This window comes from Loxodonta africana, chromosome X (assembly GCF_030014295.1).
Source record: "Loxodonta africana isolate mLoxAfr1 chromosome X, mLoxAfr1.hap2, whole genome shotgun sequence".
In the NCBI taxonomy this organism is placed as follows: domain Eukaryota; kingdom Metazoa; phylum Chordata; class Mammalia; order Proboscidea; family Elephantidae; genus Loxodonta; species Loxodonta africana.
In genome coordinates this window covers 131,229,886-131,243,615 of record NC_087369.1, presented here as the reverse complement: position 1 = coordinate 131,243,615, position 13,730 = coordinate 131,229,886, and the positions used below count along the sequence as shown (strand labels likewise).

Genomic DNA, 13,730 nt, shown 5'->3' with positions numbered 1-13,730 from the left:
AGAGGGTCCCGGACAGAGCTGGAGAAAAATGTAGAACAAAAATCAAAGTCATGAAAAAAGACTTACTGGTCTGACAGAGACTGGAGGAATCCTGAGACTATGGCCTCCAGACACCCTTTTAACTCAGAACTGAAGTCACTCCCAAAGTTCACCCTTCAGCCAAAGATTACACTGGTCTATAAAACAAACTGTAACACACACATGCTTCTCGGTTCAAACATGTAAATGTGGCCAAATGACAACATCTGCCCAAAAGCAAAGACAAGAAGGCAGCAAGAGACAGGAAAATGGGATGAATGGGAAGGTGGAACCTGGGGTGGAGAAAGGGATAGTGTTGACATGTCACAGGGATTGCAACCAATGTCACAAAACAATTTGTGTATAAACTGTCGGATGAGAAACCAATTTACTCTGTAAACTTTCACCTAATAAAAAAATTAAAATTAAATGAGTGAATTAGATGGTGTGTGAATTATTATTTCAATAAAGCTGTTACCAAAAATTAATAAATTAATAAAAAAGATAGAAGAAACCGAGAAGTTAAGGGTCAGCCTGTTCAATACTCACTTACACATCAGTGCTTAGACGGGTGACATTCCTAGCAAAGGCAGTCAACGAGTGGGCCTTTCCTTTTTAATCTTGCCAGGTTCCCCAGGCCCAGCCCTCCCCTCTAGGGACAGCGCCTTTTGTATGAGTGGTGAATTGTCTGCCTTTGTTTGAAAATGTCTCTTTCATACTGACTCTTGAGCGATTGTTGAGCAGTGTATAAAATTACACGTTCACAGTTTTGCTCCTGAAGTGCTATGTAAATATTCCATTGTCAACTCACCTTTGTATCTTTTGACTCCAGGCTCATGGGATTATTGGTTTGCCATTAAGATCTCTCTCTCTCATCTCTTTTTTTTTTTTTTCAGTTGGAGATTTCTCTTTCTTCATTTCAGGCTCAGCTGTGATTTTTTTCCTACACTTTAGTCAGCATTTCTTTGCATTTTAATGAGAGTGGCCGCTTCAGATTAACTCTATCAAGTTGCTGAAACTGGAAATGTCGGGTGTCTTTTTAATACGTGTATTCCCTTCAATGTTAGAACTAGGATACTGTTCCATTGGGGTTTGTTGGAGGTCAGAGGCAGGGAGAATCTGAATGATTGATCATCTTCTTACCTATTCACCCTCTTTCCTAAAGGAGAAGTGAAAATGAGGGAAAAATAAGTGCTGAGCTGAGAAAGAACCCACCTCTTGATGTAATCACAAAAATTCCTGCCGTTTTTAGAGTCCTATACCCTTCCGAGGAGCCCCAGTGGCACAGTGGATAAAGCGCTCAGCTGCTAACCAAAAAGTCAGCAGTCCCAACCCACCAGCCGCTCCTCAGGAGAAAGATGTGACAGTCTGTTTCTGTAAAGATTTACAGCCTTGGAAACCCTATGGGGCAGTTAGTTCTACTCTGCCCTACAGGGTCTCTATGAATCGGAATCAACTCAACAGCAGTGGGTGGGACTTTATACCCTTCCATGGGAGCCGTGGTGGTTCCGTGGTGGAATTCTCGCCTTCCATACAGGAGATCCAGACTCAGTTCCTGACCAATGCACTGCAAGCGCAGCCACAACCCATCTGTCAGTGGAGGCTAGCGAGTTGCTGTGATACGGAACAGGCTTCAGCAGAGCTTCCAGACTCAGACAGACTGCTTGGTGATCTACTTCTGAAAATCATCTGATGAGAACTTCATGGGTCACAATAGTTGGATCCCATTGTATATGGGGTCACCACGAGTCAGGGTCAGACTCGATGGCAGTTAACAACAACAACATACCCTTCCACAGATTCATGAGCCCAAGATGTATTTCTTCTCGATGGGAAGATGTCCAGAGAAGAATCTTATCTTCCATCTCAGGCCAGAAGTCAGAATGGTGGGTGAAACCAGTCACCTACTCCAGTCTGGGGCTGCAGCTAGACCCTGGCAGGATCTCCTGAGCTCAGTAGCTGTCCACAGTTATTGATTCTTTTCCTTGAATGTTGAAAACTTTTTCCAAATACTGCCAGGAAAATTCACATCTGGATCTAAAAGGGGGAAGAGGTACGGCAGGCCCATTTTTGCTCAGCCCTCAGTAGTTTACAAGATTAGAAGATTGGCTGCTGTTTGGTGGAAAATTTATTTGGGACCAGGGTAAGTCTTCACAGTGGTCATCTGTTTCTAAATACCAAAGCCATATGCAGTGTAGGGGCCATATATCTGGGGTCTGGAGTCAGACTGCGTGTGTTCAAATCCCAGCTCTGCTGCTTCTTAGCACTCTGGCCTTGAGCCATTACTCCACACCTGTGTGTACTGGATCTTTCATCTGTAAAAGAGAACTAATGAAAGTAGCCATCTCTCAGTTTTGTTGTGAAGATTATGTGAATTAATCCAGATAAGGCAACTTGTCCAGGGCTTTAGTGCATGGTAACGGCTCAGTAGATGCTAATATTAAGTTGCGGCTTTTGTCAGTTTTCAGCTAGAGGTTTACTTTTAAGTCTGCTCCCACATTTTAAATAAAGCCCCTAAAGGTACATACTAGATCCTGAGTATGTCCCAAATAGCCCTACCCACCTCCACCCCCCCATGCATCTCCCACCCCTTTTGGGGTTGAGTTAAGCTTTACAGATTGAAAACAAGATTTTACATGTGTATGTCTTGCATTTGATTTTTCCAAACGCTTCCATACCTCTTATCTCACAACTCTGTGGAGTTAACAGGGCAATGATGATTATCTCCATATTACAGATGAGGAAACTGAGGCCCTAAGAGGTAAAGTAGGCTATCTAGAATTACCCATCTCTCTGAAAGAGAAAGATAGAAATACTTAGTCAAGTCTCCCCTTCCAGTAGTCATTTCAACCTACTACTACGACATCTGTTAGTTGCCATCGATGCCGACTCGTGGCAACCTAAATCCACCTCTCTGTGTCACAAGGAATCTAGCAGCCTACTCCACCCTCCATCGCCGAAATGTTCAAACTGCACAGAACTTTCAGACTGGGTGAGAGGGAAGGAAACATATGATCCAGTGGAAAAAAATCTAGAACTTTGAGGTAGAGCAAGGTATTTTTTCTGTAATATTCTGGTTGGGCAGTGAGGTTAAGAGTGACTCAAGGTCTCGAGCAATGGCCAATGGGAAGAAATTGAGTGAATGGATACCTTATTTGAGCTGAACAAAATATTCCTGTGTCATGGGATCTAGGCTGAGCCCAGAGTGATAGTCGAAGGTGTCTGGAAACTGTCTGGGGCTTTGGTCAGTCAGCAGCGTCTTGAACGTGTACTTGCATGGGCCAAATGGTCTTTAAGAAAAGGATTTGTAAACATTTGGCCCCAGGAGGTGGGGAGACAGACACCAGGTGGTGGGGTGAGGGGGTGGCAGAAGGGTAAAGAAATGGGACAGGGTAACATTTGTTCTTCAGCTGGGCCCCAAGGGCTAGGTGTGTGGAAAAGGTTCCTGGCATCTATTTACATGGAGCAAAGTGATTTTGAAGAAGAAGTCTGCGGACTTATAGCACCTGAGGGACAGGTATAGAGAACAGGAAGAAAAGTGAGGAAGTGGGGGCTGAAGGGTGAGTCTGGATAAAGGACATGATGACATTTGTTCCCCAGACACAGGGACCAAGTCTGAAAGTCTGAACCCGGGGGAGGGGAGAGTGGTTGCTGCAGGCAGAAGCCAAAGCCACTCTTCTCACAGGGGCCTCACTGAGATGCAGGGTAGAAGCACTGCTGTTTCAGTGCCCAGGTGACAAAATGTGACATTTCTCCTCCCTCTGGGTGGACTCACTGGTGGTTTCAGCCAAAGCTGTGTGAATGGAAGGCAGCACGACTTAGGGCCCTCGTAGGTTTGCAGCTCTGAGTGCCACAGAATCCATGCCCCACCCCAGCAGGGACCTCTTTCACAGAGCCAGCAGCACCCAGCAGCAACTGGAGCAAGGCAGAGGGGCTGCCCTCAAGTAGCAATGTGGGCAGCTGACAACCACAAAGCAGGGTGGGAATGGAAGAGCAACAGGAGAGAATTATCTCAGAGCACATGAAACTTCTTCCAGAAGTAACTGAAGGAAACCTTCAAGGGCAAGAGGTCCTGTAACACATAGGTGGGGACAGAAGTAAGGGGTATCTGAGTTTTTACTGATTATGGGACCTCATTTTACTCATGGGTTGGAGAAACTTGAGGCACCATTTTCCGGTGTCTGAAGTACTTGGGCATATGATAGCAAGCTTCATGTAGACGTGGAGTGGCTCTTGAAACATTTCTAAATATAACCTTTAGAGTGGGTGGGGTGGGTAGAGAAGCAGGGACTGAGTTCTAGCGGGGTATGATTGGGCTTCATTTGTTCCATTTGCTTCTTGTGATGTTAGCTTGAAGGAGAGGAGAGGTAAAAGCAAATGGAAGAAGAATGACAGGAGAAAAATAAAGGAAAAATTGCTATTGCTCCCTATTATCATGGCCATAAGAAAATCAGTTCATTTTTAAGTCATCTTCCTTCCCATATACATTTTCCAGACATAGGTTATCAATTCTCTATCTTCAATTTATTTTTCAGGAGAATAAACTCGGCAGTGCTTTCCCGAGCTAAGAGCAACCCTGCTGAACATGGAAAACCAAACTGCACTGAGCCAGGTGTGAATCAACAGGGCCAGAGAAGGGCCCGCTGCCTAGGCACCTGGAATTTGTGTTTCCCAACTTACCTCACAGAAACACTGGTGGTATAGTGGCTAGGTGCTACGACTGCTAACCAAAGGGTCAGCAGTTTGAATCTGCCAGGTGCTCCTTGGAAACTCTATGGGCAGCTCTACTCTGTCCTATAGGGTCGCTATGAGTCAGAATTGACTCCACAGCAGCGGGTTTTTTTCCTGAGGCAACAGTACTGGTGATTGACGCAGCTGCAGGCAGCCCTCAGAATCAGATTCTTAGCTACATTACAATGGAGCTGCCAATTTGTTTGCCAATCTTTGTTCTTCCTAAAAATCATTTTCCTCTTCCTGGAATCAGACCCAATATTTAGAGTAATAGAGCAGCAGACTTCAGTCCTCAGAGAGAGCTACCAGAAGACTTGAGGTTTGATCTGTCCCTGTCTTTCCATCCCCACTGCCACCACCCTAGCCAGTCACCTGGATTATTGTCATAGGGGCTCCTAACTGGCCTCTGACATCCTTCCTCCATCCTGCCTCCAAACTGTTGCCAAGTTAGCTTCCTAAGGTATGTTTCTAATCATGTCACTTCTACTGTTTTTAAAACATCTTTGAGTAACCCACCTACATGGAGTATTATTGAATAAATAAATCGGTCCCGTGGGTGTCAAATTCCCCATCCTCCTGATTTATTGTCTTTGTAGCTTATTGTCTGCCCCCCTCCCCCCACCGCCGCAATTGGAGATTCTTTTCTGTCTGTTCCTAAAAGAGTAGCTGGCACATTTTAGATAATAAATATTGATCGAATGAAGGACTCAATAAATCAAATTCTATTAGCCACTATTAATTTTTTTTTCGCAAATGAATTTTATTTCCTTTTATGATTACAAATGTAATACATGCTCACTATAGAGAATCTGGAAAGTACAGAGAAGTAGAAAGAAGAGAATTAAAAAACATCCAAAAGCCCACCACCTGAAGGCAAACACTGCTCATATTATGTTCTAATATCTATGCCTGTTTAGAGACCAAGACCCCTATCAAGAGTGCTGGCCGTGAAGCACAATAGCCAAGGGGAGTGAGGGAAATTAATAACCGAGGGAGTCACTCAGAGGTCAGAACAGAGATTTGACACTTAGGGACAAGACAAGGGTCATAAACAGATCAAGAAGTCAGAAACTGACAACACAAGAACAAGTTGGATTAATTTAAGAATGCAATGAAATGATGCTTGTCATGAGTTTAGCCCAGTAGCTGTCACACAGCACATAATCAACAAATGTTAGCCATTACTCGTATTGTTATTGTTATGGGTCAAAACGAATGGTTCAGCATGGAGGCTATAAACAGGGCAAGGGCCCTGGAGGCCTATTTTTAGGTGCTATGAGTTGTGGAAGGGGCTCTGGTGGTACAGTGGTTAAAGCACTAGGCTGCTAACCAAAAGATTGGCTGTTCGAATCCACCAGTTGCTCTGCGAGAAAAAGATGTGGCAGTCTGCTTCCATAAAAGATTACAGCCTTGGAAACCCTATAGGGCAGTTCTACTCTGTCCTATAGGCTCGCTATGAATTGGAATTGACTGAACAGCAATGGGTTTAGTTTGGTTTGATCATGAGTTGTGGCATATAGGGGCAAGTCTACTGGGTTAAAAGGGTGGTATAGGAATGGGTATCACTCTCCTTACATGCTCCCCTGCCAGGTTAAGTGGGGCCAGGGTCTCCTCAAGTTTGCCTGATGACATGTGGCAAGACACTCTGAGGTATTTTTGAGGTAGGACATGATTTCTCCTGCCTAGACTGCTTCCTGGACCAAGAACTAGGACTAGTCTTGATGGCGATGGGAGTTCAGAACTTCATATACCATATACTCTCATATTCTGATTTCTGATTGTCAGGGCAGGTCATAGGCATGTGGGGTGAAGGATAAGGTCAAGTCAGCTAAGTGGCAGGTAGGGTGGGATGTGCCTGGATGGGGAAGCTGAAGGCAGAAGGCAACAAGGTTTATGACGTAATTGAATGGGATGGGTCCAGAAACCAGTCCTCAAGTTAGCAGCAGAGTCGGATACCACAGGAGAAGAATCCATTGAGCATTACTTGTCAGTGGGGGCCTTCGGATGGCCTGTGCTCTGTCGAAGGTGATCGTGAAGACCTTCTTGGGGGTCTCCATGCTCTTTCAGGTAGTAACAGCGTTTGGGAACATGCTGGTGCTAGTAGAAAGAAAAACACAGCAGCAGTAAAAACCACACTTACTGTGACAAGAGGTGTTCTGCCTGAATAAATTCAGCAATTAGCAGATCAAGGAACTTGGCTAATTTATCTTAACTTGTACAAAGGGAGACCAAAGGCTGGGCTAACCAAATTCCCTAATGACCTGATTCCATAACACCATATGGCTATAAGTGGGACCCACCTCCCAAAATGAATACTGCTTCCTTAGAACTGAACTTGGAATAAGTGGAGAACTGGGGCTGAGCCCAGCCAATTCCCTCATAATCAGATTTAGTTCTTTAACCATCCCAGTCCCTAAGTAATTTGGGCAGGGCATTGCCCCTCAAAATGGTTAATACACCCAAAATAACTGTGTAGCCGTGATCACTGATGAAACTCCAGTGTGGGGTTTATAGTCTGGGACCTCAACGCCTCCCCATTGCCCCTTCCTTATTCTAGTTCTTTTTTCTGCTAAAAAAACAAAAAACTTGAGTGTTTTCCCTCATCATTACCTCTTCAGTCTGCTGATGAGAGTTCAATTCATTCTCCATTGCCTCCTCATTATTCCGCTTACAGGCTGACGGCAAATCCTGGCTTGAGTTGCCTGGCGAATCCTTCTCTTCAGCCAGCTGGCACTCAGTGTAGAGAGACCTGTCTATCAGCTCCTTTAAGCTGCTGGCAACCTTCAGGAAGATCCGGCCCATTTTGGTGGCAACAGCTTCTGAGAGCCCTTCCAGAAACCTGGTCCGTAAAATGGCATCAGACCAAGACAAATGTCGGGCCAGCAGTAGAAAGTCAGTGGCATACTGCCTGACTGACTTCTGGCCTTGCTTGGGATGGCAAAGAACAGCACTGAGGATGTCTACCTCAGATAAGGATTCATATAAGCCTTGTGATCTTCTCAGGAAAGATTTATTTGCACCTGAGAGGGGGTTTCCTACCTCCATCTGCAAGATGGACCACCTCTCTGCTGCCCCCAAATGAAGAGACACCAGAAATGCCATTTTCTCCGAATCGTCCAAAAAACACTTCATCTGCTTCTCCTCATCAATCTCCATCTCCTCTTCCACAGGGCATGAACCTCGGGCTGCTTCCTGTTCTTCTAAGAGGTAACAGAGTGCTGGGGTCAACATTCCAAAGGATCGGACTTCCTTTGGTGGTGGGTTCTTCATTTCAGGGCTTGTGGCTGTCGCACATGGTGTGGACGTTGATCCAGAGGATGTAGTGTTGATGTGACAGGTGGATGTCTTTCCAGAGTCTGTGGTTTTGGTTTCTGGGTTGGACATCACTCTAGAGGCTGTGGCTTCCACTTGGGTTGTGGACATTGCTCCCGAGGCTGGGGCTCTCATCAGCGGCCTGGACAGCCCTCCAGAAGCCATGGCTGTCATTTGTGGCATGGACATCCCTCCAGAGACTGTGGCTCTCAGTAGTGGCGTGGACATTGCTCCAGAAGCTGAGGCTCTCGTTGGTAATGTGGACATCCCTCTAGAAGCTGTGTATGTCATTTGCGGTGTCGACATAGATCCAAAGCTTGGGGCTCTTGTTTGCAGCGTGGACATTGCTCCCGGGGCTGGGGCTCTCATTAGTGGCTTAGACATCTCTCCAGAAGCCATGGCTGACATTAATGGCGTGGCCATTGTTCCAGAGTCTGTGGCTCTCATTAGTGGCATGGACATCCCTCCAGAGGCCATGGCTGTTGTTTGTGCCATGTACATATTTCCAGAGGCTGGAGTTCTCATGAAATCAGTGCACATCCCTCCAGAAGCTGTGGGCATCATTTGTGGTGTGGACATTGTTCCAGAGCTGGGAGGTCTTATCATCGGCATGGACATTCCTCCAGGGGCCATGGATGTCATCTGAGGTATAGACATAGCTCCAGAGGCTGTGGATCTCATTAGTGGTGTGGACATCACTTCAGAGACTGGAACTCTCATTTGTGTCATGGACATCATTCCAGAGGCTGTGGAAGTCATTTGTGGAGTGGACATCACTCCATAAGCTGGTGTAGATATCTCTCCAGAAGCTGAGGCTCTCATTTGTGGTGGAGACATTTCTCCAGATGATGGCCCTCTCATGAGCACTTTGGGCATCTCTCCAGACTCTGAGGCTCTCATTAGTGGTGCGGACATCACTTCAGAGGCTGGGGCTCTCGGCTGCAGTGTAGACATTCCTCCACAGGTCATGGATCTCATGAGTGATGTGGACATCCCTCCAGAATCTTGAGCACTCATTGGCTGACTGGACACCTTTCCAGAGGCTGTGGCTCTCATTAGTGGCATGGACATAGCTCCAGAGGCTGTGGCTGTCATTTGTGGGGTGGGAATCACTCCCGAGGCTGGGGCTCTCATTAGCGACCTGGACATCCCTCCAGAGGCCGTGGATATCATTTGTGGCATGGACATCCCTCTAGAAGCTGTGTCTCTCATTAGTGTTGTAGATACCTCTCCAGAAGTTGTGGTTGTCATTTGCTGTGTGAACATTTCTCCAGAGACTTTGGATGTCATTAGTGGCTTGGATGATGTTCCAGAGGCCGTAGCTCTCATTTGTGGCATAGAAATTACTCCCAAGTTTGTATCTCTCGTTAACAGTGTGGGCATCGACCCTGAGGCTTTGGCTGACGTTAGTGGAATGGACATTGCTCCGGAGGCCGTGGCTCTCATTTGTGATGTCGACATCACTCCTGAGGCTGTGGCTCTCATTTGTGACATGGACGTTGCTCCAGAGTCTGGGGCTCTCATTTGCAGTGTGGACATCGATCCAGAGGCTGGGGCTGTAAATTGTGACATGGACACTGTTTCAGGGGCTGTGGCTCTCATTAAAGGTGGGGACATCACTCCAGAGACTGAGGCTCTTGTCCACTGCATGGACTTTGCTCCATTGCCTGTGGCTTTCATAAACCCTGTGGATATTGCTCCAGAATTTTTGGCCATTGTTGACTGTGTGGATACCACTCTAGAGGCTGTGGCTGACATTTTCTCGGTGGACATTGCTTCAGATGTTGTGACTGTCATCAGTGGGGTGGACACTGCTCCAGAAGCTGGGACTGTCTTTGGCAATGTAGACGTATGTCCAGAGGCTGTGGCTCTCATTAGTGGTGTGGACATGGCTCCAGAATCTGAGGCTCTCATTGGCAATGTGGACGTCACTCCGGAGGCTGTTGCTCTCATTGGCGGAGTAGACATGATTCCAGAGTCTAGATTTTGTAACAGTGGGGACATCAATCCAGAACCTTGGCCTGGCGTTAGCTGGGCTGGCATCCCTCCAGAGGCTACAGCAGTCATTAGCAGTGGGGACACTGCTTCGGAGCCTGGGGTTGGCTTTAGTAATGTGGACATTTCTCCAGCATCTGGAACTGACAGTAGTGGTGTGGACATTGCTCCGGAGCCTGGAGCTGATGTTAGCAGTGAAGACATTACTCTGGAGTCCGGGCCGGACATTACTGGGGTGGGCATTCCCCCAGAGTCTTGGGTGCTCATTGGCTGGGTTGGCATTGTTCCCGAAGCTAGGGCTGACATTATCAGTGAGGATATTGCTTCAGAGTCTGTGCCTGACATTAGCAGGGAAGAGATCTCTCCAGAGGCTAGAGCAGTCATTAGCACTTTGGACATTGCTTCAGTGTCTTCGTCTGTAATTTGCAAAGGGGACATTGCTTCAGAGCCTGGAGATGTCATTTGCTGGGCGGATGTCCCTCCAGGGTTTATATCTGGCATAAGCAGTGGGGATATCTCTCCAGGATCTGAGGGTAGCATTAATGGTGTGGACATTGCTTCAGAGGATGGGGTGCTCATTATAGGTGTAGACAGCACTCCAGAAGATGAAGCTGGCATCGCCAATGGTGATATCTCTCCAGAATCTGGTGCTGCCATTAGTGCTGTGGACATCGTTCCAAAGTCAGGAATTGTCATCAGCCCTGGGGACATTAACCCATAGTCTGAAGTGGATAGCAATGGGGAGAGCACTCCAGAATCTGAGGCTGGCATTAGCAATGGGGACAGTGTCCCAGAATCTGAGGATGGCATTAGTAATGGGGACAGTGTCCCAGAGTCCGAGGTTGGCAATAGCGGTGGGGACAGTGCTTCAGAGTCTGGTGCTCCCATTAGAGGTGCAGACATGGTGTCAAAGGCTGGGGATGTCATTAGCTGTGTGGACATCCCTCCAGGGTCTGAAGCTGAAGTTGAGGCTATGGGCAACTCTGCAGGAGAAGGCAGAATTTGGACCTCCGTTCTGGTTTCTGTCACTGGTCTAGAGAAGGTCGTCCCCCTGTTTTGGGGGTCGGCATTTTCCTCCCTCAGCATATTGTTGAATCGCAGTGAATGTAAGGTCATTGACATATCTGCCATGGCCAAAGGACAGCGTGGAGGGACGCCCTAACGTGATGATATCAGGGGTCCTGCTGAAGCTCAAGCGGCAAGGAAATCTGTAAACAGGAAACAAGTTTAGCAGTCAAAAGGCATTATCAAGAAGATTGGGAAATAGACAAATGATTCATCCTAGAGACCTGTTTTTCTGTGTTGTCAGCTATGCAGCATTGGAGATGGGCCTATCAGTTAAAGAGGCTGGGCAGTAATGAACTAATTTGAAGCCAGAGCAAATGTCCCTTCTTCCTCTACCCTTTTCAAACCAATTCACCCCGTCACAACACAACCTCTCAGTTTACTCCTTTCATTACTACATTTTTGTTCTCCTTAATTTTTTTTTTTTGATGGCATGTGTTTTCGGTATTGGAATGCATGCTTACTAATTGAGTGTGTTTAAATTTTTGGTTGGTAACACGGATTTTGAGAAATACGATCTAGTGATACAAGCCACCATTGAGGCGAGTGGCATTCTGGCGCCACAGATCTGTGGTATGACAGTATACTAATGAGAGCTAGATAAGTAATTTATTGTGGGCGTCTTTCTATTAGGTTACATGGGGAACCTCTGGTTTTCCAAATCTGACACAGAAAAACCCAAACAAACCCATCAGGGCTCCCTAACACAGGAAAGCCATAATTATGCTTGTAAGTCTTATCTCTCAGAAATAAAGAAAAAAACGGCAGAAGTTTACAAAACTAACACATCCAGGAAGTATCACCTAATAGAAGGCTCGACCCATGCAACAATGAGGCTCAACCTCCAATCTGCTGAGCTTCAGGCACTTCAATAGGGACCCACCTTGACGCTAAATGCATTAGAACCAGAATAATGCCTTACTTCTGAGGTCCAGAGGCATAAAATAGTGGCTGGTATACTGTTAACCCAATGGTAATGAAAGAGTTATAAATGCTGTAAATGTCCCAACCTCAGCAGCCCTGAGCCCTGGTTAGTACTGGCTCAAATGAAGCAGCAGCACCACCTTCTGGCCAACTTCAAGAAGTGCAGGCTTCTGGGCTATGTTCTGTCCCACCACATCACTCAAGGCAGCCAGGTACTGACAGTGTGGGTTGAAAGCTCTTTGCTCCTGGATAATCATTAATACCTAGGGCTCACTGAGTCCTGACAGTGGTTTAACCCTCATTTTACTACTCTGATGGTCCTGAATGTCCTCAGGAAAAGGAAGGTATTTGTCCGATCAATGACTGGGAGCAGCATTCCATGAACCAAAATTCCTGTTTGGGTTTTTTTTTTTTTTTAATATTATTATTATCAACAATGACCACTATTACTCCCATTTATTGGTCACTTAGTATGTGCTAGGCACTGTAGGGCTTTACAAGCTTTATCCCACTTGCATCTCACAACATCCTGCGTAATAGGTAATACTATTATCCTCATTTACCAGCTTTCTCAGATTAGCAGGGTAGGGCTTAAAATAGGGTCACCATGACAGTAACAAACTGTATGCTTTTAACTTTCACTCTCTCTGCAGGGTTGCCTAACCTTTGGTATCTCTAAGGTTGCTTTCATTTATTTCTATGACATCCTAGACCATGGTTCACTTGAAGCCCGGTCTATAAAGCAAACAAATTTCGAATTTCTCTGGTGACATGGGGGTGGGCAATCCTGGAGTCTTATCCCTCTGATTCACTCCCCAAAGCAGCCCCAGACACGGTTCTTTGGCGCACAGCTTGGAAACCAATCCACACATCCTATAGCAGCCTCCCCATGCCAAAAATGGGAGCCTTGCTACTTTGGGACAATTTCACAAAAGCCATCAATCTCATGTCATTTTTGCCTCCATAAGAATAATGGTAACGCTAGCAACAGAAATACCAACAGCTAACATTTCTTGAGATTGGACTGACTGGCAAGCACCGTGCTAGGCACTTCTCATGCATCATCTCATTGGGTCCCTGCAGCAACACTAAGAGATTTTAGTAGTACTATTTCTTCCTTGTACAAATGAGAAAACTAAGGCCCAGAAAAGCTTAATAATTTACCAGCACCCACATCGATTCCCAGGTCTGTCTCACTTCAGAGCCTCCTACTCTTCACCTCTGTGTTATAATGATTCACTTGGTCTGCCCCCTCTCCCACTTAACTTAGTCACATTACCAAGACCCCAGCCTCTATCTCCAGCTTGGACAACCCCAAGAAGCTGGCCTCCTTCTGACTCGTTGGTTACTCTAACGCTTGGTGCAATGACAAAAATATGAGTCAAAAGAGTAGTCCTAGAAGCCCACCTCCCATCTTCAGAAAATCTCTGAACTATGCCATAGTTTCCCACCAGGCAAAACCCAGGAAGATCTTACCTTGCTAGTCAGGGAGAAGAGGAAGGGAGTGTTCTTTGCGCCCCTAGCTTTTTGAGTCTGGCCAATTTACTTATGCCCCATGCCCAGCCAGTTCATTAAAGTAAGACCCAAAACCAGCAGCTGTTCACTGCAATCTCCCTCAGCTATCCCCTGCCACGCCCCCCTCCTGCCCTCCAGCCAGCTAGCCTGCCCGCCCACCCGCCCCACTG

General features: G+C 46.4%; 1 protein-coding gene across 1 annotated transcript; it reads right to left on the bottom strand.

Moving 5' to 3' along the window:
- Positions 1–6,540: 6,540 nt before the first annotated feature.
- On the bottom strand, positions 6,541–12,335 carry RTL9 (retrotransposon Gag like 9). Its single transcript, XM_003414859.4, has 2 exons — positions 7,360–12,335; positions 6,541–6,846 (listed from the first exon to the last, which is right to left on the bottom strand). Exons 1-2 carry the CDS (start codon positions 11,185–11,187, stop codon positions 6,730–6,732), a joined length of 3,945 nt encoding a protein of 1,314 aa, XP_003414907.1. The 5' UTR covers positions 11,188–12,335; the 3' UTR covers positions 6,541–6,729.
- Between the last annotated feature and the right edge of the window lie 1,395 nt (positions 12,336–13,730).

Excerpts from the sequence above, each read along its gene's own strand:
- RTL9 (XM_003414859.4), bottom strand. The coding sequence starts at position 11,187 with ATGGCAGATATGTCAATGACCTTACATTCACTGCGATTCAACAATATG. Across the intron at positions 6,847-7,359 it reads CTCATCAGCAGACTGAAGAG|CACCAGCATGTTCCCAAACG; the intron begins GTAATGATGAGG and ends TCTTTCTACTAG.